This window comes from Choloepus didactylus, chromosome 5, assembly GCF_015220235.1.
Source record: "Choloepus didactylus isolate mChoDid1 chromosome 5, mChoDid1.pri, whole genome shotgun sequence".
NCBI classification, from domain to species: domain Eukaryota; kingdom Metazoa; phylum Chordata; class Mammalia; order Pilosa; family Megalonychidae; genus Choloepus; species Choloepus didactylus.
Window position 1 is genome coordinate 56433301 of NC_051311.1, and position 27938 is coordinate 56461238.

The 27938-nt window shown below is 34.9% G+C and overlaps 2 protein-coding genes across 9 annotated transcripts in view; both read right to left on the reverse strand.

Annotated features, from left to right (window-relative positions):
* AGBL3 (ATP/GTP binding protein like 3) overlaps nt 1–12288 on the reverse strand; it is a 103412-nt gene extending 91124 nt beyond the window's left edge. The window contains exons 1-4 of one of the 2 annotated variants that reach the window (XM_037836108.1): nt 11880–12288; nt 10699–10810; nt 9667–9727; nt 13–198 (exon numbers count right to left, since the gene is read on the reverse strand). In XM_037836108.1, coding sequence (XP_037692036.1) covers nt 13–198; nt 9667–9727; nt 10699–10761 — 310 coding nt within the window. In that variant the 5' untranslated portion in view covers nt 10762–10810; nt 11880–12288. Of the gene's footprint in view, nt 1–12; nt 199–5521; nt 5561–9666; nt 9728–10698; nt 10811–11879 lie in introns of those variants that run through there. The other variant, XR_005216949.1, reaches the window with a different exon arrangement.
* An 8976-nt stretch (nt 12289–21264) lies between these two features.
* CALD1 (caldesmon 1) overlaps nt 21265–27938 on the reverse strand; it is a 167597-nt gene continuing 160923 nt past the window's right edge. For 5 of the 7 annotated variants that reach the window (XM_037836109.1, XM_037836114.1, XM_037836115.1 and 2 more), the window contains 2 exons: nt 26451–26531; nt 21265–23579 (listed from right to left, as the gene is read on the reverse strand). In XM_037836109.1, coding sequence (XP_037692037.1) covers nt 23571–23579; nt 26451–26531 — 90 coding nt within the window. In that variant the 3' untranslated portion in view covers nt 21265–23570. Of the gene's footprint in view, nt 23580–26450; nt 26532–27938 lie in introns of those variants that run through there. The other 2 variants (XM_037836111.1, XR_005216950.1) reach the window with 2 other exon arrangements.

A 27938-nucleotide genomic window follows, 5' to 3' on the forward strand; every position in this document is an offset into this window, starting at 1 on the left:
GGTAGAACATACCAATATGTTGGACTTTTTCATCAATGACCTCACAGTGATATGGCCACCGTGTTGGGCTCAGTGGACCAGAAGAAGAGACACCATATAGATCTCGTGGTTCACGAAGACGTGGCACCCATCTCCCTAATTGATACTCCAATAGTATCTGTGTAGTCCGGGGGAAAAGTGGATCACGAATAGAGTCAGCTAAAAAAGATTCAAACACAATCATGAGTGATAAGAAGGAAAACTCTAATTCCTGTAATATTATATAGTTCCTTTTCTTCCAACATCATTCAAATACATTATTATTTGTGGATATAATTGTAACTATTTTACAATTTACAGGACTACTTATTTATAAAAGTACTAAAGAAATTTTGCAGCAACTGATCTTTATAAGAACTAGAAGTAGTTGTTGACCTCATTATACTATTAATTTATGCTAAATTCTCACTGTTACTACAAAAATGTTTCTTTCAGCTTTCCTAACAAATCGTCTCATTTTGACTCTTCATAAATTCAATCACACTTAGAAAACTGTTTCTCTAATGAGTTAAATACACCCACTGCCTATAATTTTTCACTTTACTGGAACTATATTCTCAAAGGTTGCCAGTGAACTCAATCACAACCTTTTCTCAGTTCCCATTTGAGGGCCACCGTGTGGCACAGCCCCAGGGACATAATTCACATAGAATACAATGAGGCTGCCCAGGTAGGCAGTACAAAGACCTTTCTCTTTTACTGTGATATTTGTGTGCTATCAATTTGATGCTGATAGCTCATTCCTTTGTCTTCCTGGTTTTCTCCTTATCTTTCACAGATTTTGTTCTCCATTTGTCTCACTGACTTGTCTTGCTCCTCCACCTATGAAATGTCACTTTTGCCGAGATTTAGTTCTTGGCTAATTTTTAATTATTGCAGCTACATCAGTTTTAACATGATTCAGGCAACTGGGTTCTATTCCACCACTATGTTTTGATATGATTTGGGGCAAGGCAGCCTCTTTAAACATATATCTTACTATACGTAGACAAGGAATAATATTGCTTTCCCTAGCAAATGCTCAGGATTGTTATATAATGATGCATCCATTCAACAGATACTTAAGCATCTACTATGTGTCAAGAACTATAAACAGGCACTGGTGATACAGAAGTAAAAGAGACAAGACCCCTGCCATCATGAGCCTACGATGCAGCAGGGTGACACATAGTAAATGGGAAAATAACTTCAGATGATGAGAAACGCTATTTAAAAAAAAAACAAAAAAAAAAAAAAACAGTAATATAATTTAAAGTGGGAAATGAATGGGGGATGCTACTTTAGATAGGAGTCAGGCAAGACTTCTCTGAACATCTGAGCTAACACATGAAGGATAAGAAGAACATAGCAAAAGAGTAAAAGGCTGCTCTGGACACATGCTAACAAAGCTTAAAAGCAAGACTTGAAATAATGAAACCAATCCAGAAGCAACTTAACAGCCTATCAGGACAAAGCCCAACACTGCTTAACAGAGCACAACAAAATCTAGCAATCAACAAGTAAAATTCATAAGGTCTCTCATTCATCAAAAGTTAACAGGCAAGGGTTCCAGTTCCACTATAAGAGCATAAGTCTTACACAGCCCTTTCCTCCTACTGATTACAACTAAAACTCTAGACAAAACACAAACAACAAAAAACTACCTCAGGAGCCTGAAAAGTAAACAAAAACAGGCAGATTGCTGAGTCGAAACGTAGAGAAGTGACCCACCATGGAGATGAGTTTCTCTTTGTTTTCTCTTGCTGCTATGTGCAGAAGACAGGCCAAAGAGCAAAGCAATGGCTCAAGTGCCTAAATCTTGGATAGAAAGCCAGTTTTTCTTAACAGCAGAAGAAGGAAATGGGGTCCTCAGAGTTTGGAAGAAACTCTGAAGGGGAGAAGGGTAACCCTTAATTGTGTGTGCAAAACCACACAAATCTCAGCCTAACTCCTAAGCTATGCAAGCATTAAGACAGACTCAACTATCATAGCAGAGTCTTGGAGAAATGAACTGAAATTTGAACAATGCACACAAATCTCTCACCTTAACCCCTGAATAACCCATGTGCAAGACAGTCCCAAACCAACACAGGAAAAGCTTAGAAAACTAAACAGAGAATTGCACCACCTGGACAAGTCTCAAATTAACTCCTGAACTAAGCAGGCATGTGACAGAGCCAAAGTCTTCAGAGATTTGAACTGAAATTTGAAACATTACCTGCAGAATAGGAAACAGAACTTACAGTCAGAAACTAAGTTGACTGATTCCCCACTAGACAGAAAACACTGACACTGTCAAGAACGATCCAGAATCTACACAGGATAGATTCACAATGGAAGAACCAGGGATATGATAAACTCTTAGGGGAAAAGAGAGTCAACAAATTTCAACACCAAGATGACTCAGATGTTGGGACTATCCAGCAAGAACTTTAAAGAAGCTATTATAATTATGCTCCATGAGGTAAGAGAAAGCATACTTGGAATGAGTGAAAATATGGGAATTCTCAGAAAAGAAAAAAGAAACTTTGAAAGAAATGGAAATTTTACAACTGAAAAATACAGCATCTTAAATTTTAAAAACTCACTGGATGGTCTCAATAGCAGAACTGAGATGACAGGGGCAACAGTAGACTTGAAAATAGAACAACAGAAATTATCCAATCTGAACAGAGATGAAAAACATTTCATAAAAAATGAGCAGTAACTTGGGAATCTCTGGTACAATATCAAAATGTCTAACATGTTTCAAATCAAAGCCCAGATGGAGATGAGAAAGAAAGTGGGGCAGAAAAAAATATTTGAAGAAACGGGTACAGAATTCCTATTTAGGGTGATGGAAAAGTTTTGGTAATGGATGGTGGTGATGGTAGCACAACATTGTGAATGTAATTAACAGCACTGGATTATATATTTGAATATGGCTAAAGGGGAAAATTTAGGTTGTACGTAGGTTACTAGAATAAATTTTTTTTTAAAAAATAGGACGGTATAATAAGTGAACCCTAATATAAACTGTGGACTATAGTTAAATAACAATCTTTCATCAGTTGCAACAAAGGTACTACACCAATGCAAAGTGTTACAATGGGGGAAAGGTAAATGGGAACTATGTATTTTCTACATATATTTTTCTGTAAACCTACAACGTATCTAATAAAAAGAAATTATATTAAAAAATAAATAATGGCTGAAAATGTCAGAAATTTGATGAAAGACATACATTTAAATTTAAAGAAGTTCAATGAATACCAAAAAGAATAAATTTTTTAAACTGCCAGGCATGCAAAGAAGCAAGAAAACATGACCCATAACCAACAGAAAAATCTATCAATAGAAACAGCTCCAAAAATCACAGAGAAAATGGAATTAGCAGACAAGGACACTAAAACAGCTATTATAAATATGTTCCAAATGAGCTGGAGGTAAAGGAAAACACGAACATGAGGAAAGAAATGGAAGACCTACAAAAGACCTAAATGGAACTATGAAATGAAAAATAGCTGAAATGAAAAATATGCTGGATGGGATTAATAGATTAAAAAGAATAGAAGAAAAGTGCAGAGGAAAAGAGCAGTATACTTGAAGATACCAATAGAAACTATCCAAAATGAAGCAGAGAGAAAAAATGAAAAAGAAATAAACAGAGCCTCAATGACCTGTGGTATAATATTAAGTAGTATAATATGTGTATAATTGTATAGGAGAGGGCAAGACTGAAAAATATTAAGGAAAAAATGGCTGAAAGGTTTCCAAATTTGGTAAACACTATAAACTCAAAGTTCTAGAAAGGATAAATACAAAACTACACCGAGACCCATTATAATCAAATTCCTAAAAAACAATAATGAAAAGAAAAGATTAAAAGCCACTAGAAAAACCTTAAATACAGAAACACCAAGGTAAGATTACAGCCGATTTCAAATAGACAAGCTAGGGATTAATGGAACATCATAATTCAAGTGCCGGAAGGGGAAAAAAAAATTACCTATTAAGTCAGAATCCCAAAAACAAAGAAAATATCTTTAAGAAATAAAGGCAAAATAAAGACTTTTTCAGATAAAGATAAGCTGAGAGACTTTATTGACATTAGGCTTTCAGTCAAGAAATGTCGAAGAACTTCAGGTCAAAGAACTATGAAACCCGATGGAAATTTAGAACTGCGCAAAGAAATGAAAAACACTGGAAATGGTGAATATGGAAGTAAATATAAAAGATATTATACTTAATATCTTTAAAAAGGTAAACTGTTTAAATAAAAGCAATAATGTCTTTTGTGGTTTACAACATATGCAGAAGTAAATGTGTGACAACAATAACACAAAGAAAAGAAGAAATGGAGGAATTCTGCTTTGCAGTTTTAATACTATACATACAGTGGTATAATGTTATGTGAAGATAGAATGTGGTAAGTTTAAAATATATATTTTAAACTCTACAGAAACTACTAAAATAACTATATTAATAAATAAAACGAAGAAGTACAGCTAACATGATAATAGTGAAAATTAAATGCAATTATAAAAATATAATTAATCCAAAAGAAGGCAGGAAAAAGGGAAAAAAGTAATAAAAAAATATGGGACAAAAATACAACTAACAGTAAGATAACAGATTTACACAAGTCATATTAAAAATGACGTTCAATGTAAATGTTCTAAATATCCCAATTAAACTGCAGAGATAGTCAAGTTGGATAATTCCCAACTATTAAGTTTTCAAAAAGAAATTGACATTGTATATAAAGATACAGATAGGCTAAAAGTAAAAGAATGAAAAAAATATAAAACATAAAAACACAAATTGAAAGAAAGTCAGAATGACAATATTAATAAGAAAGTAGATTTCAGACTAATGAATAATACAAGAAATAGAGGGACATTTCATATTAATAAAGAGGGACATTTCTTTATTAATATGAAATTCATCAAAAGAAAGCAACAATACTGAATGTGTATGCAACTAATACTACAGTTTCAAATTATATGAAGCGAAAACCATGAGAATCGAAAGGAGAAACAGTCAAATTCACAATTATAGTTGGAGACACTCTTAAGTCAGTACTGATATGATACAAAATAAATAAGGATATAGAAGACTTAAACAATACTATCAACCCAAATGGCATTTATAGAACACTCTAATAAAACATTTAATTTTCAAATCTACATATAGCATTCACCAAAACAGATCATATTCTAAGCCATAAAACCAGTAGCAACACATTTAAAAGGACTGAAATCATACAAAGCATAGTCTTTGATCTCAGGTGAATTAAGTTACACATCACTAATAAAAAGATATCTTTTTAATCTTTAATAGAAAATTCAACAAATATCTGGAAATTAAACACACTTCTAAAAAACTCATGGGTCAAAGAAAAACCAAAAGACAAAGAATAAAATATTTTCAACTGAATGAAAATGAAAACACAATATATCCAAATCTGTGGGGTTCAAATAAAACCGTATTTAGAGGAAAATTTATAGCATTAAATGCTTACCATTTTGAAAGGTCTCAAATCAGTGATGTAAGCTTTCACCTAAAGAAACCGGAAGAACAAATTAAACCAAAATAGAAAGAAATAAATTTAAAAACTAGACAGAAAATCAAGAAAAGAGAAAACAGATAAGCAAATCAGAAAAATCCATAAAACCAACCTGTGGTCCTCTGACTAGATCAATAAAATTGATAAATATCCAGTTTAGCAAGAATAAGAAATAAAAAGAGAAGAATATTTGAATCATCAATATCAGGAAGTAAAGAGGGGACACATCAGGAAAGATTCTACAGATATTACGAGGAAAATATTATGAACTTTATATATTATGAGTAACCTATGACAAAAATCTTACAACTCAGATGAAATGGACAAATTCCTTGAGACACACAAACTACCTATCAAGAATAAACAGATAACCTGAAAACCTATACATTATTTTAAAGAAATTTAATTAATAATCAAACTTACCATAAAATCAACAAAAAAGAGGAAATTAAAAAGAAAGAAAACAAACTCAAGGTCTGAATGACTTCTCTGGCAAATTCTACCAAACATTTAAAGAAAAAATAATACCAAATCTTCACAAATCCTTTCCGAATACAAAAGAGAACTAAAGGGAATGCTTCCCATCTCATTTCATAAAACCAATATTAACCTGGTTTCAAAACCAGACAAGAACATTACAAGAAAACTATAATCAATATCCCTCATAGATACAGATGTAAAAATACTTAATATCAGCAAATCAAATCTAGCAATATATTTCCAGATAATATGTCATTACCAAGTGGGGATTTTCCCAAAATACAAGATTGATTTCATAGATGACATGATCACGCACATAGAAAATCCTAAATAATTTATAAAAAGGCTACTAGAACTAATAAACAAGTTCTACAAGGTTGCAAGATACCAGGGCAATAAACAAAAATCAACTCTAATTCAATATGCCAACAATAAATAGAAAAGTAAAATTTAAAAGCAATGCCATTTTCATCAAGAAACATGAAATACTTAGAAGTAAATTTAACAAAACACATACAAGGCCTGTAATCTGAAAACCACATGCAAAAAAGATGAAAATTAAATGGAGTGAAATACCATGTTCCTGAATTTAAAAATTCATTTGCTAAAATGCAAATTCTTCCCAAATTGATCTAATAAATTCAATGGCGTGCCAAACCTCTCAGCAAGATTTTTAATTTTTGTAGAAATTGTAATCTCATTATAAAAGTCATATGGAAATGAAAACAATCTAGAATACCCAAAACAACTTGTAAAAAAATTAATGAATTTGTACTAACTGATATAAACACTTACTATATAAAGCTACAGTAATCAAGATGGTGTAGTAATAGCATAAGAATTTAGATCAGTGGAACAGAATACAGAATCCAGAAACAGATCCAGTCATACACAGTCAACTGACTTTCAACAAAGACGTTGAAGTAATTTAATTGGGAAAGGATTTTCATCAAATGGTACTGGAACAATTGGATAGCCATATGAAATATAATGAACCTCAGTCCTTATCTCACACTATATAAAAAAATTAACCCTAAAAGGATCATAGACCTAAATGAAAGAGCTAAAACTATAAAACTTCTATGAGAAAAGGGAAGCTCTATGTCATTTGGATTAGGCAAAGATTTCTTAAGATACACAAATACATGAATCATAAAATAAAATAGATAAATTGGATTTCATCAAAATTAAAAAGTTTTGTTCACCAAAAGACAGTGTTAAGAAAATGAAAATGGAAGCTGGAAGAAAATACTCATTCAAAAAAACACAAATCTGACAAAGGATTTGTATGCAGAATAATATATCAAGAACAAATCAACAATAAATGGAAAATCTAGTTAAAATTAGGTAAAAATTTGAACAGATACTTCATCAAAGTAGATACACAAATGTCCAATAACCACATGAAAAGATGCTCAACATCATTAGTTATTACACACCAATTCAAATACCTAAAATTAAAAATACAAAAAGACAAAGTGTTGGTGAGGATGTAGAGCACCAAGAACTCTCAAACATTGCTGGTGGGAATTCAAAATTTTACAGCTACTTTAAAAACAGATCGGCATTATTTTATAAAGTTAAATATACACTTAGTATATGACCCAACAATACTATTCCTAGGTTATTCCCCCAAGAGAAATGAATGTTCACAGCAGCTTTATTCACAATTGCCCAAAACTGGAAATACTCCAAATATCCATCAATAGCTGAATGGATAAACTGTGGATAGATCATATCCATATACTGTAATTTATCCACTTATAGTAATAAAAAGGAATGAACTGATATATGCTACAACATGAAATCTCAAAAGCATTATGTTAAGCAAAAGAAGACAGAAAACAACATGATGTATGATTCTGCTTCTATGAAATTCTAGAAAAGCCAAATTATAGTGGAGAGGAAGGAAATCAGTGGTTGCCTGAAGCCAAGGGTGAAGACTGGGAGGAAGGGATTGATTACAACGAGGTACAAGGAACTTTATGGAGGTAATGGAAATCTTCTTTTTGACAGTAAGCAACTTCATATATTTGTCAAAACTCACTGAATTGTACTCTTAAAATGGGTAGATTTGATTGTATGTAAACTGAAATCTGAATTTAAAAAGTCCATTATTCAGGCAGTATTCAGAGAGACACAGTGGCTCAAACATAGAAAACAATAGTCTAATACTATTCGGCATCAGCAAGACCACAATTTGGAATACTATATGACTTTTTAACTTTTTTAAAATTGTAAAATAGTTAAAAAATTTAAAATACACCAGAACATAGTTTTTACTTAAATTGAATCATCTTAATCATACTGTTCTGTGATTTGTGATTATCATAAACAAATGTCCTTGTCACCTCTCTCCCTCTCTCTCTCATCGTCTCCTGTTTTTTAAGTCCCTAATTAAACTCACAAGTAACTCCATGCCAGGCGTGTTCTTTGCTCTTGGGGATAATCTAGGTTGGAACAGAGCCATAATTCCCACTACTCATAAATGTAAATTATAAATAGATCCATAAAAATTTTTAACTTAAATTGAAACAAACACATAAAAAATATTTAAAGAAATTCAGATGATAATATTGACGATCTTGAGATTGGGAAGGCCTATGTAGCCTAAACAAGATACAGAAGAGTCACAAAGCAATACTGATAAACTTAACCACAACAGGGTAATTCTAAACAATATAAGTTCCATAAACAAAATTAACAAAGGATTGCTATGAATAAGCAATTCATAAAAGAAGGGAATACAAAATAGACAAACAATATGAACTAATTTTCAATTTCTCTAACAATCATGTAAATGATCTTTTAAAGAGTTTGTTACCTCCTTTTTCCCGGCAGATTGGCAAAATTTTAAAAAAGGAAAAGGGGCTGAGGGAAGAAGTCCACAAAACAGTACTACATGTTTTCTAGGTGTACTGGTATAGATATGTGTATATGTGCAAAGAAAAATGTCTAGAAGGAAATACATCAAATTGAGAATAGTAGTTAGCTGAAAGATTGGTTTTAGGATGGTAGTCGAAAAGAAAAAAATAAGATAAAGGCCTTATTAGCTTCAATTTCAGAATATCTGGTAAAGAAGTAAATATCGAGACTATCGGAAAGCAGAACTCTAAATGCACGCATTTAAAAAAATCAACTATATGTCAACATGCACACATATACATTTACAAATGAATGACTGTACTAAGGAAACCCCTTGTACAGTTATACTTCATTTAAATAAACTATATATTTCTAAAACATTGTGTCCATTATAACTTCAATCATCTATAAATGCATTTAAAGAGCTAGTTATTTAAAGAAATGACAAAGTAAATCCTTATGTTGTGTAAAAACCTTTATGAAGTAGTCAACCTTCATTTAGTTTCACATTATTTTACAAAACAAACCAGGTTTACCTAAAACAAACCTGCAAAGTTTTAACTCCAAAAGATCCTTATAAAAGTAGATACAACATAAAAATTCCCCCAAAACTTATCCCACTTTTTTCCCCTAGCAACCAGAATAATAATTCCCTATACTATTCAATCTGATTTTTAAAAATTTCCTCTATCTTCAAATCATCCACCTAAGGTCTTATCATAAAGGGAAGGAAAAATATATAGAGAATTTCAAACCTGTTAAAAGTGCACACCGATGGATATCTTCACTTACAAATTTCATGAAAGTATCCTCATCCTGAAACAAGAGAATTTTTAAAAATTTCTTTTAAAAACCAACAGTTTCCAAACCCAGAACTTTTTTACATCTATCTTAGTACTGGAATTAAGTATGTATTTAATCTTTAATACATGAAAAATATATAGAAGATAATAATGGGCTATTGGTCTCAAAGCACCCATCACTTCAAATACCCTGAAACCTTAAATTTTCATTTTTCATTTCTCCACTTTCACTGGTTATGGTTATATTAATGACTGCAGGGAAGGTATGAAGTTTAAAGATTCTTGATAAACTTGGAAAATAAATTTAAATTAAGAAAAAAATTAACAACAAAAAGGAACCACAGAAAGCCACTAAAAGGGTTATATTGTACATTTGTGGGAGTTTATTTGGGAACCTTAACTGACATACTTTATATAACTTATCCTTTATTAAAAGTCAAGGAAATGTCTCATAAACATGTACCAGAACCAGACAAAATATTTTAAAATACTACATTTTGTTCCCCCCCCTTTTCTTCTTCCATGTCCTTTCCTTTGTGATATCAGAGTCACATTAAACCTATTATGGTGATACATAGCAGGGTTAAGAACATATGAGGTTTGGCACCTATTATGATGTAACAAAGTACCTATTATGATGTAACACAGTAGAACTAGAACATGTAAGAAAACAAGTAGATATACATTATTAAAATAAAACCCTAATAATGATTTAATACACACATTTGAACAAAACAAGGAAGAATCTTAGCCAGCATAGTTTCTCAATAAAACATTATCAATAGTTCCTCTTTGTAGGTAGAGCACATAGAACACAGTAACAATCTTAGCTTTTTGATCAAATGAATTATTTCCCAACTTCAGTAACAAGTGACTTAGCCAATTGATTTTTACACCCAATTGATTTTATATTTTAATTGGGAATTTATATTTTATATCACAGTTTATTGCAAATGAAGTGAAATTAAGTTGAGAAAAACATACTGATTCATCTTCATCACTGACTGATCTGTCTGAGTAGTTTTCCTTTTCTGAATCTTCTGACATCTCTTCCAATGTTCGGCTTGAAATTTCTTCTTTTTTAAATATATATAGTCTGTAAAATAATTTCTAAGGAACTTACTACAACAAGTACTCAAAATATATTCAACTGTGAAACAGTGACAATTTCATTCTCTAAAAATTAACTAGAACATAGCTAATTAAAGCTTTGATTTAAAAAATTTGATGAAATTTGCACTTCTATGAGACAAAACTCACAAGAAAGACAAAGCAAGTAAATAATTTAATTGAAAAAATAATTTCCAGGGTACACAGCCAAATCATTTACAATTAAAAAATACAAAATGATAGCAAGTTCCGTCCTGATCACGAATTAAAAGACAAACAAACAAAAACAAAACATAGTTACTTATTAAGGCAGCGACGTGTAGCAACATATTTACAAAAAAAAATTTTTTTTCTGCTTCCTTCTCCACTTAAAACTTTCCAATGACTACAATAAACTGTTCTCTTTATATTTTGGTTAATATTATTAAGTATAAAAAATTTCTGAAGATACGGCCTTTAACATTCAATTATATTTTTTTAACTGAAATCTGTTACAGGAGATGACCAGTAACTCTCCTATTGCAAACGCATCTTCCCACGTGGTTATTAAAACAACCGAATCTCTGGTAAATTCTTGGTCTAGGAATTTAACAACTTAGAACCCACTGGTTTTTGCTCCTCCCTGCAGAAAGGCAGATACTTCTGTTTTGGAGCGTGGGCTGCTTAAAAGCCCGTGGGAAATCCAATCTCCGTTGCAAATAACTACAGATACAATAGAGACTGTTATACAGGCGACACCTTCAGTATTGAGACTCTTACTGCAATTCCAAATCTGGAAAACTGGATTGGCATGAATTTTGATTCTTTTTTTTTACATGAGGGTATGAGGAATAACTAACGTGCTGACTTGCCGGAGAGTAAGACCTTAGCCTTAGGAAAGCCACACACAGATATTTAATAGGTGCTCCATGTTTATCTCCCAAGTCCGAACCAGAAGGAGCAAAAGCAGGCAAGTCCACGCCCAGCCCCCAGGACAGGTACAATGACAGGTTTCTTGGGTGGGAAGGTCGACTAACCCACAATTCGTGCTGGTAAAGTCTTGGTCCCACGCTCACCTTTCCTTCTACACACCGCAGTACTGAGAAGAGCTCATTTTCGAAGGGGGCAGTCTTTCCACACGCGCCGCAGGGCCGGGACCGCCCTCTCACGCGGATGGTGCTCCGCGTCCTTTCTCACCTACTCTCCGGGTACTTCGCTCTCCCGCCTTCACCGGTCCCGGGTCACGCCCCCAGTCTTCTCGCCAGGCGGGGCGGCCCTTCCTAGAGGGGAGCAGTCGTTCCACCAGAGCTTTCAGGACCTCAGCAGCTGGAAGCAACTCCGCCGTGGGAGTTTAGCAGCCCCAGATACGACCTCCATCGACTAGAACGGCCACGAGTAACCGGGACAACAGGCCCATCCTCGCGAGAACTCACGCCTCCCGCTCACCTTCTCCTCCCGAATCATGTAGTAAACTCGGGGTGGAGACCAGCTTCGGCTGGGTTTCTGCGGAAAAAGGGGGAGGGCCCAAAGAATGGTGTTTACTAGGGGCGGGACTTTGGGGTTCCGAAAGAATACCCGGCGCGGCGTGGTTAGAACTCCCTGGTCTGTTTGGGAAACTTAGGAGTGGGGAAGAGGGAACAGTGGTTTTGTCTCTACAATTCTGCGGGTAGGGTGTTTGCCATGTCAGTCTCAGAGAAGTCAGTAAAGCATGTATGTGTTGGGCAAGTTAATTTTTTAGACCAATTTCTTCATCTGTAAAATGTATATAATAATTGCAGCTACTACTTGGAGTTGTTTAAAAGGTAAAAGTCTGTTGGTCTTTTTTTTGTACCATACTGAATTCCAAAATCGTGTGAGTCTCTGGAAAACGAGACTTCTCTTGTTAAATATTTGATGGAGGAGCTATAGATATACTAGGGTGAACTCCCAAAATTCTTATCTCAGAGATTCTTTAAATATAATCATTAGCTGATGTATTGAACACTTATGTGCTGGGGCACTATGCAAATCACTTTACATGTATTGTCTTATCTCATTAAATATGGTCTTCCCAAAAGACTTGGACATCATTCCTGTACATCCCTTCTTGATGTTTCTCTATCTTTAGCACTGGTGGACAGTTTAATATATTTGGAACAGTTTTTCAAATATAGCTGAAAAAATGGCTTTAATGTTCAGTGCCTACATGAGGCATTATATTCTGTGAGATTTATAATGTAGAAATAGAGAAAATGGGATGTAGCCATTTTGAAAATAGAATAAAGAGCAAAGTCCTATGGTTTAAGCATGTAAATGGGTTAATGTCCTCTCAAAATTTTTAAGCTTGTGTAAATAAGGTTTTATGATACCAGTAAAAAACCCTCCAGGTTAGACCTGGGCCTGAGAAAATAGATGAATTTCAACTATATTGAAAAATAGTTACCTTTATAGTTGTACTTTGCTTTATGACATATGTACATTACTAAATGTGAGATGCCCAGAGACTTTTTATTTAGAGAAACTACTGGATTTTAGAGCTATGGTTGTGAGTCATAGGATGTCAGGCACACAAACAGAAATGATCTAACGAAGTTATGCAAGAAATTAATGGAAGAGCTGGGACTTAAGTCCCCTCATTTTTAGTCTAAGTATTTACGTTATCACGTTTCAAGTAACCCTTGTAGAGAAGAATTATTTTAATGCATAATAAAAATACTAGAAATTCAATAAAACTTTGAAAATCATTATTTCATTAATTCAACAAATTTTTATTGGATGTTTACAACTTGCAGTGTAAGGCACAGGAAACAATACATGCATTCCTTATGGAGCTTATGTTATTAGTGGGAGAAGGCAGACCAATATACATACATACATATCATACATATACATACGTGTATATGTGTAAGGTGGTGTTAACTGCTATGGAGAAAAAACAGAAAAATAAAGAGCATAAGTATCAGGGGTGGGCAGGTTTGGGTAGGTGTTGCTCTTTTAGATGGGGTGGCCAGTGAAGGGCCTCTCTGACCAGGTGGCATTTGAGCAGAGACCTGAAGACAGTAAAAGGATGATGAGCCATGGGGGGTGGGGGAGGGGACCTGCAGGGAAACAGCAATTGCAAAGGTTTGAGAGGAGACAGTTTTATGACTTTATACTAGGCAGTGCTATTTAGCTGAAACTTAGCTGGAATTAAGTATGATTTGAAGGAAAAAGATTCTGTTAGAACTTCTTTCTTCCCCAAGTAAATTTAAAATGTTTGTTTTAAAGCACTGCTTCTTTTAAACTATTTCTTTTTTTTTTTTTTTTTTTTTTTTAATTACCCACCAATTCCAGGCAGTAGAATGTAGTGGAAATGAAATTCTTTACCTGTAATTTAGAGTGGAAATAGGAGTAAACTTCTACCAAAGATTTTCTGTTTGTCTGAATTTTTGTTCCACTTCCCTGTTACTTACCAGAGAAGGTTATGGGACAGACTCCTTGTATAGTCAACTTCTGCCTTTTGAGATGACAGCTTTACCTCAGTAGTAATATTTCCTCCTCCACTAATTTGGTGGGTTTATCTACTCCAGGGCAGTAGGATAAAAGGCAATATAAGTAAAAGAGTCAGAAAAGAGGAAGAGATGACCAAAATAATACCCTAAAAGGCGCAATTACTAATGTGGAAATCAGGAGGAAAGTTGACTTTAGCAACGTGGCCAAATATAAATTGTATTAGGAGTATCGTTTCTTTTGTGTGATTATATCAGTTTGAATTTGTAGAGTATAGGCTTAATGAAAATGTGAACTGACTAGGGTAATCAGATTATTTATGACATCGTAGAAGTTAGTGGTAGTGCAGCTGTAGAGGTCTTGTCAGTTTGGCTGAGGAAGCCATACTCAGGCCTGGGAACCCTTGGGTAGTATAGTCACTGTCTAGGCCTTCCTTAGACTATTAGGGTCTAGGATGACCCAGTGTAGTGCCAAACCTCTCAAACTGTTTCCAAACCCAAATTTTGAGATCTGTCCCAGCCAGTCAACTAATTAGCCAAGATTCCGTTCAAAGGTCATCCCTATAGTGGTGCCTGTCCTAGTCCTGGAGTAGAATTAGTTGTTTGTATTTGGGGACTACAGTGAACAATTTAGTCCCCTGAGTCCTTGGAAAAGAGGTTGTTAGAATGCCTTCTGCCTGCTCAACAAATAATGGATAAATCACCTTGAAGAAGAAAGAATGGGTCAGTTCCTAGGCTTAGTGAGTGTGAAGTCTCATGACAAAAAAAAAAAAAAAAAAAAAAAGGTCTTATTTTATTTACAATAACTGTCCCTGAACTGTGCAGTGGTGAAATTCCCTTTAACGTTGAGGGCATATTGGCAGATTCCACAACTTACCATTCACTTTTGGTATTAAAACAGTTTCATTTGAATATTAAGGTTTTCATTTTAAACTTCAGTTTCAGACTTGATTCTCCCCATCCCTCCAGACCAGTCCAGATCTGCTGCTAGCTCTAGTAATTTGAGAAATGAGAGGGAGGCTGATGTTTTGCTATTTACATCCCACCCCCCACCCCCCTTTCTTAGGTGTTAGTTCGTTGCTGTGTTAGGGTGAAGAGGGGCTAGGAAGGGAAACGGTGACTGTCTCCTTAAATGGGCCAAGTTGCAGTCTACAAATGCTGCCCTTGCTCCTTGTCTGTGGGCTTCAGGAGAATTGTGGATCCAGTGTTCCCCCGACAGGGGCCTCTCTTCAAGTCACCCTCCTAGGCAATGAAAACCACTTGTGAGAGACTGTAGGGAATAGTGGTTAAGAGCATCGGCTCAGGAGCAAACTGCATGGGGTCAAATATTCTGCCTCTTTAATAGCCATATGGACTTGGGCAAGATTTTTAACTTCTTTGTGCTTCAATTTATTTATCCATTAGGTGGGAATAATATAGTAATACCTCTCTCAGAGGGTTGTTTTGAGGATTAAATGAGTGAATAACATGTAAGTGGTTAGAACAAGACCTGGAACCTGGTAAGGGCTCCATAAATATTAATTATTATCATTTGACCAGCTGACCGCCAATTGGTACTTGTGCATATGTTCACCTTGCTGTCATGGTCCCTATATGACTATAGAGTTCCCATTCTCACCTCCACAGTCTTCTGTACACTTTTGAACTTGAAGACTCTGGGTAGGGCAGAGCACTTTATTTCCTAGCTTGCTCTTTTCAATTCCCTTTCCTGTGCACTGGGGTAACAGTAAGAAAATTAGTCAACTACTGGCTAGGCAAACACCCAGGAACAAAATGCCAGTCTTCCCTTCATCCAGATGCTTCCATGCTTTATGAATGATTCTCTTGGACCAGTCCACCACCCACTAACTTGGAAGCAGCCTTAGTCCACAGGAAAATAACATGGTGCTTACAGGAACATAGAATTCTAGTGAGGACAATTCTCATTGCAAATGAATACATTGGCCTTCTGATTGTATACAGTATATTGGTCTTCTGAGTCTGGCTAATTTAATGGTACAGCCATAAAAGAAAGAAATTGATTCTTTCCCTGGATAATGACAAAATGAAGTTTTAAAGGCTGTAAGGTTTAATACCAGATCTTGAACTGAGGCAAGTTAATGTTACCTGGTCAGTCCTCCTAGGAGCTAGCTGGAAGCACCCCTGCTTATATAAATCCCTCTTATATTTCTTCAGACAACTCTCTCTTCTGTGTCTTTATTATGCCCCTTTACTTACCTCTGTGATAGTATCAATCAATGCTTTTTTGCACTTTGTCTATTCATTTCTGTCTTCTGCCATTTAATATAAAAGCCCCTTGAGGACAGGGGCTGAATCTTATTTCTCTTTGCTTATTTTGACATTTGTAGGCCTTTAATAAATATGTGTAATGAAAGATCATGTGCTTATCATGTGTAAGGTACAGTGCTAAGGACCAAAGATACGAGGAGTTACAAGATCTGGTTTTGCTGATGAAGAACATGAAATTTGGTTGAGCAGGCAGGACCCATTTTGAGTTGAGGATTCTTCCTCTGTACATCTATAAAATTTGATTTAAATGTGTTTAGGACTCACCAAATAGTAAAACCAATATGTAGTCTTTTTCAAAAATTTCTGAGCCTGTGGAGAGGAAAGCCCATACTTCTTTTCATCTCCTAGAGCAGTCCCTGATGCTCACAGACAGGCACACACTATAGGTGTGTTAAATGACTGAATAAGAAAGAATGAAGATTCCGACAAGTGAGTGCACTGAGGTTATAGGACAAAGGTTCTTAGACAAGATGGCACTCAAACTTGGTTCCAATGCTTTCACGAAGGGAAAGAAATAAGGCTAATAGATGAGGGGAAATATGTGAGCACAGGTAAGAATAGATACAGTATCATCTGGAGTCATTTAGGTGAAAATCTCCAGCAAGTAGTTTGGAGATACAGGACTGGTGGTCAAGAGAAATGTCAGTTCCAAAGATGTATTCTTGGGAAAATTGAAACCTGGATGGCATAGGGCAGTGATTTTCAAAGTATGGTTCCCAAGAATAATCAGTATTAGTATCACCTGAGAATTTGTTGGAAATGAAAATTCTACTGAAACAAATTCTGGATTGGGCAATCTGTACTTTAACAAGTGGTATAGGTGATCCTGATACAACGGAAAATTTGAGAACCACTGGCATGGGGGGGTTAAGAGTGTGCACTCTGAAACTCGAATACTTAGCTGTGTTACCTTGGTTAAGTTATGAATCTCTCTGTGATTCAGTTTTCTTATAAAATGGGGATAAAAATAGTACCTGCCTGATAGGACTGTGGTAAAGATTAAGATAGTTAATATATAAATGTTAGCTCATTGTAAGTGTGCTTGTCTGTGGTTTCAAATGAGAATCTTTGGAGTATACATTCTCACAGAGAATAATCATGAGCCTGTGGTGAGAGAGAGGCCTTGCTACTCAAAGTATGGTCCCCAAAGCAACAGCAGTGAGAGGCTTCACCTGGAAGCCTATTAGAAATGCAGAATCTTGGGTCCCAACCCAGACCTACTATGTCAGTAGGTCTTAAACATCAAGGGGCTATTAGGCAGACCCTACCATTCAATGCTAGACTTACTGCGTAAGAATCTTCTGGGTTTGAGATCTGTGTGTTTCTATTTAAAAAGCTCCACAGCTGAATCTAATGTTCACCAAGGATTGAAAAGACCTAATGCAGTCAGGACAGGTGATTTCCACCAGTTGAAAAAAATTCAAAGCATCCATGTTCCTAATACATATTGGATGATGTAATTAGAAGTGATTCAGTTATTGAGCATTTATTTTAAGAAAAGTAGGTTAGTATGGAAGAATTCTGGATAAAGTTGAAAACTAGCTAAGAAACTAATCTTGTGTTCTGTATAATGTAGTTCATAGGGTAATTTTTATATGATTACATTCAGTAAGAGATTATTGAATGTGGATTCTTTATCCAAGTAGAAGTAACCAATCTGGCCTTTTAAAATCTACTCTAATGGAACTTTTCTTGAAAATCATATTTCAAAATAGCAAAAGCTGTTGTTATCAGACCAAGGTGGTGGCTTCTTTGCCCATTGCACTCAAATGACCAATTCCTGAGACACCGGGTTTCAAAGAGAGAAAGTTTTATTGTTAGGTGTGAATGGCCTGTCGGTCCAAAATCTGTCTCCCCAAACTGCAATAATTCCAATAGTTTTACAGTATCGAAAGATGGGCAGGTTTTAGGATAATGAGTACAGTGGCCCCAGATGATGTAATTAGAAGGGATTCAGTTATTGAGCATGCATGGATTGAGTACATGCTTTGTTACAGAATGTATGTAAGAAAATGGTGGCTTTAATATGATGATGGGTGTGATTTTTAGTATTATAATGAGGTATAGGTGACTTGTAGGTTACCGACTAAGCTACTGTGCATGTCAGGCAGGCCCATTTTGGTTAGATCCAGCTTCAGTTATCAAGATAACTTCGGACTTGGGGTGGGTTAGTTCCGGGCTGATCCAAGGCCCTTCATTAATAAACATTAGGGATTGTCTTTAGTAAAGTCGAAAAACTGGATAAATGGGTACAAGTGAAACTTAGTCACAAGATTTTTAAATCACAAGGGCACAAGATAAAGGCTATACGATCATTATCAGAGATCAAGGCAGTTGGATTACAGTTCAGGTTTCAGCTGTTTCCCTCTGTCTAATATACTAGAAAGTAAAAAGGAATATCTATATAATGATTTAGTAATCATAATCATTAACTCCTCAGTTACACAATCATCATTACAAGCATGGCATGGCAAAACTCTGCTATTAAAAATCTATTAGAGTAAAGCAAGAAGCCAACATTCTTTATGGAGCTGAGATGCAGTGCTGATCATGAACTACAAATCTGGGAACATAAAATATCATAAAATAAATTAATCTCTCAAAACTCCAGAAACTCTACTATAAAAGTTGATGGCAGTACATCCAGCAGAAAGTTTATGATATGAGTTGCTCATGAAATCTTCATCTAATCACTTATCAAGCATCATTATGCATAGAGCAGTTGATATATTGCTAAGAGTACAAAAAATATAAGGTAAATATTTTTCTTCGATTACCCCAGTAGTTCTCTCCTTCTAAATGCTGAGAGCCTTGTGATAGTTTATCTCTTAAATTCCTGAATTGTTATTCAATATTTATAACTTTTCATGTATTTATCATTTCTCTTCCTAACTAGAATGCAGTTGTTACCCACAGTGAAGCCAGGCTGCAGTCGGTGTGAAGACCAGTTACTTCAAGCTCACCCTTAGTTTCAGGGTACAGCTCTTTGGGTTTCCAACCAAAAGCTAGGGATAGTTTACCAAGTCCTCATCTGTGGTAGTCAGAAGAATTGTTTTCTCCCTCTAGTCCCATTGTGTTGCTAAATGTGCAGCTCATCTCTCAACTGCCTCTTATAGATCAGACAGAGGCAAGAGGGAAAAGCTAATATAGAACAGATAGCACGTAACTAGAATGGCATTTAAATGCAAAAAACACCAGTGATTATATTAAATATGAAAGATGTAAACACTCCAGTTAAAATTCAAAGATGATCAGACTGGATTAAAACCCAAACCAAAAACGATATGCTTTTTAAAGGCACACATCTAAAACTATCAGATATACACAGGCTGAAAGTAAAAAGATGGAAAAAGTGTACCATGTAAATGCTAACCGCAAGAAAGCAAGTGTAGCAATTTTAAGAAGTAGACTTTAAGGCAAAAATCTTTGCTAGAAATAGATGGTTGCTTCTTAATGATAAAATATTCAATTCACTAGGAAAATATGATGATTTTAATTTTGTATGTACCTAAAACATGAACTTAAATATGAAAAGCATTATTTAACAGAATTACAAGGATAAATAGACAAATCTATTAGCATAGTGGTAAATTGTAACCTTCCTCTTTCAGTAATGTATAGAACAAAGGAACAAAAACCATCAGTAAGGATGCAGAATGTTTGGACAACATGATTTAATAAATTTAACACAAATAGTCACTGCATTCAAATCAAGATCTACCGGGGGTACTTTCTTTCTTGTTAGATCATCTCCTAAGTCCTCTAAAACTACACGTATTTATGATCATGAGATCTTTTTTCTTATACACTCTACCAATTAGAACATTCATGTAAGCAAGGGCAGGAAAAAACCCTAAAATATAGAGAACTGTTTCTACATCACACAAGACTATTATATCTTTCATCTCATACCCTGAATATACAGATTGTAAAATTAATTTTTATCTATCCCTAATCCTATCAGTGTGGTACCAGTGATATTGACTGTATTCTTTTCATTGCTTAATTTTCCAAATGGATTTTGATGACAATATCTTATTCTCTAAACATATCCCTCTTTTTGAAATAAGAATAGAAATAAGAATACTTTTTTTTTTTTTTAACAACAATTTAGTTAAATCTGTTAATCTTCTAGAAAGGAATTAAGGAGGAATTCAGAGCTCTGGACCCACAAATTAAAATCTTTATGAATCTTTATCAGATTTCAGATCAAATAGTGCTAAATAAATATACAATACCACTATGAAAAAAAAATTACATTTGGATTAAAATGTAAACACCAGTGCCTTGAAATGTAAGTTTTCTGCAAATGAATGATATATACTAAATGGATATTCTTACTATAAAAGACACTACTTTTGGGTAAATAGTACTGTCCATCTTAGGAACAAGAAGGATGGTATGGACAACATTGGGAATGAAAGGGAAGATCGAGGAACAGTTGAAAAAAATTTTTTGAAGAATTGTTATCCTTTTTTTTTCAATCTTTTCCATACATGTTTGGTCAGTTATCCATAGCAGAATATTTTTCAATGTTTTGTTAGAAAATTACCTGTAATAAGCATTTCCAAAATATGAAAATGCTTACCTTCTTTAAAGAGTAAAAGACTCATTCTGAAATAGTTTTTGCCATGCCATCATCTTTATTACAATAGGATATACCTCTCATAATCAACATAGTTATAAAAATAACAAGGCAAAGAAATTTGGAGGAATTCCATTTATTGTGGATGCGTTTTCACAATATATTTGTATTGCAGCGATCAGTTATCAGTGAAAATATTAAGTGTTTATATTTAGGAATGGCAGATTCACAGAACATGCTAGTCAACTTGCAGTTTTACCTCTTAAAAATAACAAAGAATCATAATCAGACAAGTAAACAAGGAATTTATTTTTCAAAAGATTAAATCCAAAGAACAAATATTCTACCCTAAAACTTATTCCATCCATAAAATAAAAGCCGAGATTAATACATTCTCTTCTCAACTTTAGGTTTTCTAGAAAAATATATAGTAGTGATCAGGATGAGCTCTTGTTCACAAGTACAGCAAAGCAATCTTATTTCACCATAGGCCTCAATTCAGATTCTGAGTCACTTCACTCTAGTGATGGGAATCAATGCTAAATCAGAAACTGCATGTGAATTCTAGTTAATCTTATCATAGACTCGTGTCTACTCTGTCAGAGAGGCATGACTTGTGAAATCTTGGTGGCTTTCCTTCCTTTGACCCAGACCGTGCTAAAAGCTGGAGGATTCAACTACTCTTTACTGATTTATGAGGAAAATAGACTTTGGTAGGCAGTGATCACTCCTTATGCCAGCCCTGCCCTGGATAGCTCCTCCAGGGAATATGGTAGATTAGAACATAATTATTTGGGAGGCTCCTTCAGTGTGGTAGGAATTGACACGAAGGCAGTTTTGGTTAAGTCAACTGAGGTATGAGTTTATGTAATGACATTATATGTCTATATCTATACTAGAATATTTTATCAAGACACTGGAGTACTCTTATCACCTATTGTGAAGAAAAACACTTAGAGACTAAAATAAAAGCTGATTTGGGATTGTGTGTGCAAAAATAGTCAATAAAAACTGCTGGGGAAAAAAGCAAAACTTGTAAAAGTTACATATATTTTTGAAATTTCAATACATTATCCCCTTATGATAAGTATCAATGAAGAATAAGGGGATAAAAGTTTAATTTAAAAAATGTTTCAGAGTGCACTGAAGATGGAAATGCTGTCATGACTCTCAAATACTGAATTTTGCTCACTTTTCCTCTCTGTTTCCAGTCATTAGCCAAAGTTGGTCTTTATTCACACCCATACATAGAATTCCAATCTGTAAAATCCTGTCACTAAAATTCTTGTCTTTAAATTTTAGAGAAGGAAGAGACCTTAGATATCATCTAGGCCAACCTATTGTGAACTCTATTGTTAAGAATAAGCAGACACTGAGTTTGATCCAGATGGTGGATTTAGTAAAATTCACCCTGGACGTCAAGATTGCCTTGAATTATAAAGTAAATACTTTTTTTTATAGTGAATATCAACTCATTTTGACACATCTAATCACTCTTTTTTCCAATACTTTCTTCTTACAGGTCATTGGGCATTGAAAACACACCAATACCTATTCTGCCATGTATCTGTTGGCAAGTATGAAATATTAATAAAATATTGTGATTTTTATTTTTTAAAAAGCTGTGATATTGGCTAGTTACAAGCACATACTACTAAATACAATATCTAGCACATACAGAAGCATTCTACCATTAGTGTGTTTGTATATGTGTATGCACATACATACATAATCAGGTAATCTAAAATGTGGTCCAGGTTACTATCATTACCAAAGAAATCCACAAAGCAACCAACCTAAAGAAATCAGTACCACTGTAAGCTAACATAATAATCCAATTTAGATATTAATCAGCATGAAAAAAGTAATACCTTAACAGTATATATATTTTTAAAGACAATCATTATTGCAGTATCTCAATGGGTTACTTTCAGAAAGTGTTACAATTACCTACTAAGATAATTTCTTCCATGCTTTATTCTAAAGTGCAGAAACAACATGACTTCTGTAGTTAAAAAACAAAACAACAACAAAAAAATGATGGTTCATTTTCCTATAGATACTGCACACATTCCTCAGGCAATTTTCAACGTGAACCTCCTTTTGTTGACTTCCAATGTGGTGGGTATCACTGTCAGACACAGAGTTATGATGATCAGTAGAAAAGTCTCTATTTCACAGCATGGGTTTCTTTAGAAATAGGCTCCTGTGCAAAGGCAGTACTTTTACCATGAACATCTCTAGACTGTGATTATTAAATACAGTGATAATATACATAAGTTTACTGGTATAATGAAAAATAAAACAAAAGAGAATGAACCCAATTTAGTAAATCAACATAAATATAAAACAGAGCAAATTAGCTCTCTTCAACTGAGCTGGTCCAGCGTCTTGAGCGGCTACCTTGGGTTCTTTCTTGAAGTGTCTCAAACCTGCTAAGAAAAGAGAGCTTTAAATTGGGAGGCTACAGTTTCAATCAGATGTTTTGAATCAGGAAAAAAAAGGAATTATATAATATAGTAGGAATAAATATTTATGAAAAGGAGGTCTGTTGTTGGCATTCTATTCCAAATAGGTTCCTCTTTTATTCTATCCTTTCCACTGTTGACTTTTTCAACATCCCTCTTTTCCTTCTTTATTGTTCCTTTCCCTATCATGACTGTCATGATATTGAGAGTCAAGGAGGATTTTTAACTCCACTGATAGGGAACATATGGTGTGCCTTCCAGATTGAGTAGCTGTCAGGCTAAATCAAGGCAACATGATTAAGTGGGGTATGTTTATCTTCAGTGCTCTCCCATTTTTATCAACAAGCTCTCTTTCCTCCCTCCTGTGCCTACATCATTACCTCTGAAACTTATCTGCCCTGTGGTCCTATTCTTATACCAAATTTTTTCTTAGCTAACTCCAAAATATCCTTGCTGAGATATTAAAAAATACTGAAGTGTTGTGTATTTGCATTTTCAAATGTGTTATGTGTTTTCATTTCAAAGGAATGATTGCATAACAAGTAGTGAGTATAATATTTGGAGTTCCCTGATCAGCCACCTCATAAAAACAGCTCTGGGCCTGATGATTGTATTATTATTATTATTACTATAGAAAGAGTTTAGTGGTTGTGGTGGTTTGAAGCTGTATGTGCCCTAGAAAAACATGTTCTTAAATCTAATCCATTCCTGTGGGTGTGAAATTGTAAGTAGGACCTTTTGATGAGCTACTTCAGTTAAGTGTGTCCTACCTCAGTCAGGATGGGTCTTAATCCTCTTACTGGAGTCCTTTATAAGAGAATGAAATTCAGATATAGAGAGAAAACCACAAGAAGAGGCTGAAATCAGTGAAACCTGGAAGAGAAGAAAGACCAGGGGACGCCACTATGTGCCTTGCCACATGGCAGAGAAACCAAGAATCACTGACCCAGAACACCACAGTCTTTGGGGAGAAAGCATTGCCTTGATGATGCCTTGATTTGGATAGTTTTCTAGCCTCCAAACCAGGAGCGAATAAATTCCCATTGTTTAATCCATTTCATGGTACTTGCTTAAGCAGCCTGGGAAACTAAAACAGTGGTGTATACAGGGGAGGGGTGGTGGTGGGTGAAAATGCACCCTGTCACTTTCCCACCTTATACCATGTTGCACAATTCCATGGAGCACCTTTCATGTTGTATTCTATTTGAGTGGTATTCTCTTGCATTCTATCATTCCAGACCATATATTTGCTCCATTTCCCAGAGCCCTGGCTCAGCAGAATATTATCCATAAGGGCTCCATTATACCTTTGATGATGGGCCTATGGGCAGCTGACATCCCCTATTCAAAAAGGAGACTATAGAAACATTTGGCCTGTCACTTCTGAAAGGTCAGATACCTATATTACAGGGGCCACAATGGCTTAGCCCAACAAAAGTTTTTTATTTAAAAAAAGAAAAACAAAACACAATTCCCATCTCCCCTTACTAACAAGGAGTTTTAAAACGTTACATTTTCTGCTGAATATACATCCTCAAAAGAAAGTAGCATGTATAATGGTTAAGAGTGCAGGTCCAGATTAGATGCCTGGGGATGAATCTAGCCTTTGCTGCTTATTTGCTGTGACCTTCAAAAAATTACTTAATTTTTCTGTGCCCCACTTTCCTTAGTAAGGAAGGAGGAACAAATGAGATAACGTAGGTTAGGAACATAGAAGAGTCCCTGACACATCCAAGATGTTCATTAAGTGATAGTGGTTTGTAGTGGTAATAATTATTAATAGTCGCATTTAATACATTTAGCAATGAGTAACAAAACTGAATCTATTTAGAAGTCATTTTAAATAGAGAGGTTGAGCTAGTAGATTTTATTGGAATATAAGAGCAATAAATTACTTAATAGAGAAGATGGAGTAAATAATATTTGGGCAACAGCACCAGATTTAAGGATGGGTGGAAAGTAGAAAAGGGGAAGAAATTCTCTCACTTCAGAGTTATAATGATTCTCTAATTACACTTGAGATGTTCTTCAGTCCTGAATTTGCTTAAAAAGTGCTTCTGTCTTAATTCAAAATTGACCCATCAACAGACTGTTCTAATCTTACTTATTGCTAGTCTCTGGTTCCTCTATTTTTAAATTTTCCTTCTATTAAAGATAAAGACCAAGCCTATTACTTGAAATGAGGAAGGACTACAATTAAGAGTTGAATGAGCTCCTTGCCCAACAAGGGGTCCAATTTGTATTAAAAGCATCATTTAATATTGTTCAGTACCCCCTTTTGAAGGATGAACATACCCTCTAATCAGAAGACCAAAAGTAAAAGATGAATCCAAGCATTCCTAGCCATTAGTTTTCATAGGGTAACAGCTTTTGCATTGCTTTTGAATATTATTTTAATTTTCTGCCATAGTAACCTTGAGTTCTAGGGCGCTGGCCATGTAAGCCCCTAAAATGGTTCCAGGAAGCAACTTTAGAATCACTTAGACAGAAATTTTTCCCTAGGTGATCTTCAAATGGCTGTAGTTCCAAACCTGGACCTTGTGAGGAAATGTAGACATGGCTACACCATATGATACTCCTACCACTATGGTGTTTCTAGATCTGCCTTACTGGGAACCATTCCGTGACTTTGGGGTGATTTATGTTATATGACAGGCAAATCTGCAATGCTGAAAACTCTTAATGGACTATATACAGGTTTTTTATTTTTTAGAAACTGATGGTTACAAAGGCAAGGATCTGTAGATCAGTGATATTTTTCATTTGACCCAGGACATCATACTGCAGGATCTATCAGAACAATTAATTTATGAAATACTAGACTTCCCAGTAGATTACCTTAGTGGGAGAAGTGACCTTATCCACAGATTGCTTTTCCCAGAGGTTCCGCTTGCTGGATACATCTCCTGGCCTCAAGTCCTAATGAAGAGAAAACAGAAAGAAAAGGTAGGTGGGCCTTCATATTTTCTGAACCCATCTAAGTAAGTCACCGCATCCATTGTTTGTTTGACTCAATTTGTTGCTTAATACCCTTTTCCCCCAGTAAGCTGAAATGGATGGAATTGAAAGAACCATTAGGGTTTTTGTTTGTTTGTTTAACATTGACCTATTTTATGATATGACAATGGCCTAGGAACTACAGATTTGAGTCCTTGTCCTTCACAAAGGACTTACTGTTTCTTGATCAGTAAAACTGGAATATAAGCCTGTTTAAAACAATATAGCATATTTTTAATTTTCTATGCTCTTGGAAGTAAAGAGAAGTAAAATAATTAATTTGTGGGTTTAATTAGCATTTCATCTCTGTGGATTTACTTTCTTTGGGTGCCCTTCCCATGCTCTCTAGCCCTTACCTCTTTAGTGCAGGCCAGGCTGGTTTCCAACTGCCAAGATCGCATTTCTTTGCCTGAGGGATTTCTCTGGCTACAGGTGCTTACTTTGCCCATGAGACAGGCTGAAATTCAGAGAGTTAATCTCCCCAGGAGCAGTCCTCAATCTGATGAGAGTTGATGCAAAAGGCCTCAGGTAGATAACTCTGAAACTTCCTACACTGGCTTCCAGAGTTTTCCCAGTGGGATTAAGTTCTAATAACCCATGTAGTGACTAGCTTGATAACACATCTTTTAATGGTTGCCTTCTATTCTCTGTCTTCCTGTGGTGTTTTCTTCACCTCCCAAATAAACCACTTGCCCTTGAATCATTGTCTTAGGGTCTGCTTCTAGGCAACCCAAACTAAGACACTTTTCTAATTGTACTTTCTTCAGACTAAAATCATTTGTGGTTCCTGAGGGAAAGTGAGTAATCCAGAAGTGTCAGTGGAACCTAGCTAAATAAAGTAAATATATGCTACAAATTATACACATAAGAGAAATTGACAGTTGATGAAATAATATAAGAACATGTACAAATCCTGGAAAGGAAACACTAAAATATGATCAATAACAGTTATACAGCTTTGAGTCTTGATTTACTATTTCATAATTAATTTGGCATAGGTAAGGATTCAAATTTCTGTTTCCATTTACTTTCCTTCTAACATTTACTTATATTAGTAGTTGGGAAAAAAGGTAGTTTGTAGAAAATAAATGTGTTTTACTGAAATAGTAATGCTTATTTTGGCAAACCCTTATCTCATCAGAAAGGCAAAGTTAATAGTAATTGCAATTCTTCCAGTCTAAAATGGACCAGTATAAATGGACATATTTCTAATAGACAGTATTGAAATCTAAACATATTGAAAATGTACTGGTTAAATGGTACCATGTGAAACATTTTAGATTTGCCTTAATCTTACTGAGTTTCCAAATTTTCACTGGTGGTGTGAAT